The 5,493-nt window shown below is 37.2% G+C and overlaps 1 protein-coding gene across 2 annotated transcripts in view; it reads left to right on the top strand.

Moving 5' to 3' along the window:
• The window catches only part of ASB3 (ankyrin repeat and SOCS box containing 3), a 32,748-nt gene extending 27,927 nt beyond the window's left edge, over positions 1-4,821 (top strand). For both annotated transcript variants that reach the window (XM_074897849.1, XM_074898716.1), the window contains exons 8-10: positions 171-422; positions 2,576-2,709; positions 4,549-4,821. In XM_074897849.1, coding sequence (XP_074753950.1) covers positions 171-422; positions 2,576-2,709; positions 4,549-4,802 — 640 coding nt within the window. In that variant the 3' untranslated portion in view covers positions 4,803-4,821. The remainder of the gene's footprint in view (positions 1-170; positions 423-2,575; positions 2,710-4,548) is intronic.
• Positions 4,822-5,493: the final 672 nt, after the last annotated feature.

The following is a 5,493-nucleotide window of genomic DNA, read 5'->3' on the forward strand; positions in this document are numbered from 1 at the left end:
TTAAACTGATGCGTTTCAGAAAGAACTGTAGTCAGAATGGCATGCTGGATTTTTCTTTGATTTGGGGGAATTTTTGGTAGAAGAAATTTGCTTTCTCAGAGATATGAAATGGTAGATGATTTCTGGGGAAAAACTAACAGGATGTCCTGTTCCTTGTGTGCTGTTCATAGGTTTTTTTATTTCATTGATATTCTCCTGAAATACGGGATCACCTTACTTGGGATTAATTTGGGATATTGCCTGATCCATGAAAAGTTTACTTTGTTTCAACGCTTTTTGAAGCTGGGCTGTTCACTGCCTTCTGGGGACCAGTTGCTGGAGTTCATAAGTTACACACTAAAAGTGCATAAGGAGTACAAGAAATGGCTGCCTTATCTGCTCTTGGCTGGTTTTAATCCAGTGAATTTAATGCACAGATTCTGGTAAGCAGATAATATTATCTTGTTTACTTAAATATTGTATGCTAATCTGTAAAGCTGTTGCCAATGTTATTTAACATGTGCTTTCAGAGGATAGTACTTGATAATCAGCTGCCATGATAAGGAATGGTGAGGCTTAGGGAAAGTCTGAAATAAATCATTCACAGCTAATGGCTGGATTCAGTAAAGCCAGTTTCTTTTAGGAAGAAAGCCAGAATAGAGATTGCTTTATCACTATTCTGGAGAAAGGCATCATTTTGCAATTTTTATATTGAGTATCTCTTATTAGCCCCCAGATTTAGTTGCAAATTGCTTGTGTATGTATAATACGGTAATGGTAAGAAGAATTTCAAATACTGAGAAAAAGGTCAGGAGGGATGGAAAACAAATGTAAAGTGAAGTTGGGCCAAGGCTAGGAGGGGAGGAAACAGATGCAGTTAGAGATTGTGTTAAACTAATGTGGCGCAAATGCCAGTCTGATTTTTTTTTTTTCAAATTCTTCCACGTACTAATAAGTACTTGGTGATGATTTCTATTTAATTAGGCATACACAAGTAAAAATCTGAAGTATTTTTATTTTCTTCTGTTTTCTGCTTGTCCATGAAGATGACACTTAAGACTTTATTACCATGTCTCAGCTGTTAACAACATAAATGTGAGATCTATAAACTCATTACATTCATTACTTAAAATCCTGCTTCTTTCATACAGTTCAGGTTTACTTAAATATTGATTTATCTTTTAGATACTGTTGAGATATCATGGTTAAGAGATCACTGGTAGTTTTAACTGTATTCATTTATGACAGTAAGATTCTGCTAATCATTAGCATTCCTTGCTTTCTGAACAGTAATATATAAAGCATGGTATATGTGTGCTTCTGTAGGTCGTATTTATTCAAAGAAGACTAAGTTACTGCAAAAGTAAACACTACAAGATTGCAATTCAGTGACTGAACAAATCTCACTGTCCATGTATATCATATATAATGCTTTTTGTTACATAATCCACAAATACTTCTGTATCAATTACTTCCTTTGTTTAAATATCCACTTTTTAAAATAACACTTAGACATCATAATCTACAAAACTAATGGTTTTGTAAGTTTAATGTTAACTATTCTGTCCTGGAAGATGACAGGAGGATAGTAGACAGCAAATGGCATTTATGCATATGGTTCATTAACAGTCTCTGGCTCCTTGTGCAAAACAACTGTATAATCAATCACCAACTCGTCAGTCTAGAGCACCTACAATTTTAATTTGCAGTGGGAAAAGTAAAATCACCGTTCTCTTAAAGAAAGTGAGGCAATCACATCTGTCTCCTGAATGGTTTCTGGTGAATCTATGAAAGTTCAGTCAAATATGAAAAATGAAATCATAAAACCTAGGAAGGACATAAAATAATGTTTACATTCATCTTTTGTAAAAAGCAAGTATATTAAAATTTTAGTCTGGTATTTTTGTATATGTAAAGCATTTAGATTTCTACTCAGGTGGAAATTCAGGATTGTATACATCTAGCCGAGAAGCTGTTCTGCGAAACTGCACAGCTCTTCAGCACGTGCAATACTCACAGTTGGTTTACTTGCTGTTACTTAAACCTCCTTTAACACTTTATTCTATTAAGCTATTGTTAAAAGTTCCTCACACATGCTAAAGATTTGAAATGTAGAACATTCTGAATACATATAAATGCAGTCTCTAGTAGGAGAGTTTGAAACACTTGCCAATTTTGAGGGGTTTTGTTTTAATAAATAAGTAGCAGAAAATACGTGCATTTTTTTCCCAAAAATGATGGTAATGCTTATAATGCTCTGATGTCTTGACCCCTTAATAAAATTTAGGTGGAAATGGAGTAAGAAATTAGTGCAGAGAAGAATGCTGCCTATTACTGAGGCATTTAAATTTAAGAGCAGATATTTTTCTCTTACAGTCTAACTTACTTTTAAAAAGAAATGGAGTAATATAAAATACATCAGTAAAGGCTCATGCTGTCAAAATTTGGTGGACTCCTCTTGAATGGTTTTCTGTTTATGGGTTTAGGATGTAGGTTGTTCAAGATTTGTCAGAAAATAGTAAAGCTTTCTAGGCGTTGTTTTCATTATTTATGCTGTTATGTAAAATGATATTTTATGTGAGTTTTTGTTATGCAGGATTTTCTCTGTGAGCGAGAATGCCCTTAATTTCACCCTGGAGTTCACAAACTGGAAGAGACTTCCTCCAGCTGTAGAGCAAGACCTTTCTGACTACAAAGAGAAGTTCAATGGGACTCCCAAGAGCCATTTTGGTAAGCAATAAGGTTAGGGGAAGAAAGTGTCCATGTATGCCAGCTTCCAGGCCGTAAGTGGGAAACAGCCCTGTGTGCTCATGCACGATGGCAAAGAAGGTTCAATAGTCAATAGACATTGCTCATCCAGAAACTGGGGAGCAGGAATAGCAGTTACCCTAAACAAGCAAGCAAGCAAAACATATTTGAATTAACTTTACTCATTACATTGTTCAATTCAGACTTAGCATGTTCCAAGTAGGTATTCTTAGTTTGGGCTATCTTGACCACTTCAAATTAATGCGTGTGCTATAAAATATGGGTAGTGACTGTAAATTAGTACTGTGCCTCTTGGAAGATCTAAGGGAAGATGATCAATATTACTTGGTTACGTTTTCTAGACAATATCCCACTGATTTATTTTTTTTTTTCAGATTTGTATTTCCAGTGAAGTCTATGCTGTTCTGTAAACATTTGACAGTAATTAAAATACAAACCATATAAATCATCATATTAATACCTGCAGATCTAGCTGTTCATTGTCACTCCTGTAATCAGAATGTGGTCAGTCCAAAAAAGATTCAGTAACTGATTGTCCAGGAAAACACTAGTGCTGACTGTATTCACCCTTCAGAAAAGCAGCTTTAACATACAGGTCATGTTCTGTGACCTGTGCATTATGTTACTGAAAAATTGCACTCGGATGTCTTTGTTAGTGACCCATTTCACAGCAAATTGTTCTTTGAAAGGATCTGTAATAACTTTTAAAATGTCTAAGTGGTAATATTATTAAATACTACTTTGGAATATTTGAAACTAATTAGGATAACTTTTTGGAGGGGAAAAACAATTTATTTGGGGAAATTTAGGTGAAGTCCTTTCTTTGTTTCCTTTGCTATTAGTAAATATATTTGTGTTGTAATATCATCCAGTACTAAAGCTGAAGAGAGAAAGTGGAGAGTAAAAAGTAGAGGAAGGAAGTTTGAACGTTTTCACTTTTTCATTCTTGAAGGCAAGAGGAGTCAGGCAAGCAGGCCAGCTGCTGTGCTGAGAGGCAGCCTTCCCCTCTTGAGAAACACCAAGCTCTCGAACCATAAGCTGGTCATGTGAGTGAGCACAGGAAAATAAAAATGAAGGGTTTCTGTGGAAAATTTCAGGAACAGGTGTCTGCACCTCCAGCTGAGGGCTTGCAAAATGCCATACTTACCCTTCTGTACTGAAATTCAGAAGTTATTGCAGTTAATGTTACGGATTGCTTGTGAATAAATAAATGAAGCAGCCACTCTAGGATAGTTTGGAGGCACTAGAGTTTTGTATCAGGATAAGCTGATAGGAAAGTTTGAGTGAATGCACATTTACAGATGTGTTTGTGTATCTTCCACCACAATGCTTGTCGTAAATCAAGCTATTTAGCAACATGTTAGAACATTTGGGATTATATGATGAGTCATGCTGTCATTTGGTACTTATCCTACAAGTGCTTTCCCTTGTGTTATTTCATTGTTGCTTGATTTACTTCTAGACTTAATTTTTCATTTCTTGTAGGGTGATACGGGCCCCTCTCTCCCCAAGCAGGTAGCTGTTCTAGACTGGCTAGATGAAACTCTCTGATTAAGGATAAAGTGATTCTTTGATACTTTGTTTCTAGAGGTTTAAGGTAACTTTTCTAGCTCTTATAGGGAAATGCCTAAAACACCGATTCTAGCAGGCGACAGCCCTTCCCTATCAAGAACTATGCCTCATTATCTGCCAGGGGCTGGGGGGTTCGGATGGGATCCAGCCAAACCAGGTAACCGTAGGCAAGCAATGTAATCCCACGGTGTCCTGTTAAGTGTTTGACTTGTTCTTTTAATTTTTCAGCCCTCATTCCTTGCCTGTCTCATCTCTGTCGCCTTGAGATCCGGTCCATTTTAACAAGTGAACGCCTGCGATCGGACCGGTTTATCCGCAAATTGCCATTGCCAACTTGTCTCCAGGACTACCTTCTCTACTTAGATGTACTGCGAGCCAGTGCTATCCCAGAAGTGGAGGGTTATCTGGGGCAGAGAGAGGAGGGAGCTCCCTCTACCAGTCACTCCAGCACTGAAGATGCAGAGAGGAAGGAGTGCCTGTAACACTAGGTGATGGCACTGCCAGTGACTGAACTCTGCAGCTGCAGATTTTGTAATGGCAATTGGCAGACACCGGAGAAGAACTACCGTAACTAACTGTAGTAATAAGTCTTTCCATGCTGTAATTTTATACTACATCTGGAAGTTTGTTAGAAGTTCATGATCTACTTGTTTAAAAAGTCTGTTGTAGCTTTCTAAGTCTGTGAACATTTTCTGGCTTTTGAAAGGAAATCTTTAACTCTTACGGAGTAAAATTAGCTGTTCAATGAACACAGTTTATATAGCAGTCGAAATCTGTTTGGTCAGACACTGTTAGTAGATGCTTTATTTTAAGTACTGCATATACCAAATGAAATGATCTTAAAGTCAAGGAAGACAATATTGTATTATTGTTATGAATTTGTGTTGGGGAGTGATCTAGCTGAACCAGAGATAGGAAAATAATATGAGAGAGGAAACTGTTTGCTGAAGGAACAGTGATTTTTCTTTTTTTTTTTTTTTCCTTTCCTTGGTGATCTATATTTGGCAGAACATCAGAGTTGGAGGCTGGCTCAGAGCCTGCACCCAGTTCCTCCCCTTGTGTAGCCCATGGGCAAGGCACGAAATGTCCCCACAAACACCGACACAATGCTGCCATATAAAAATCCCTCCTTCAGTGAAGTTAAAAAGCAACCGCCATCCCCAGCAGCTGCAT

Source organism: Athene noctua, chromosome 1 (assembly GCF_965140245.1).
Source record: "Athene noctua chromosome 1, bAthNoc1.hap1.1, whole genome shotgun sequence".
In the NCBI taxonomy this organism is placed as follows: Eukaryota; Metazoa; Chordata; class Aves; order Strigiformes; family Strigidae; genus Athene; species Athene noctua.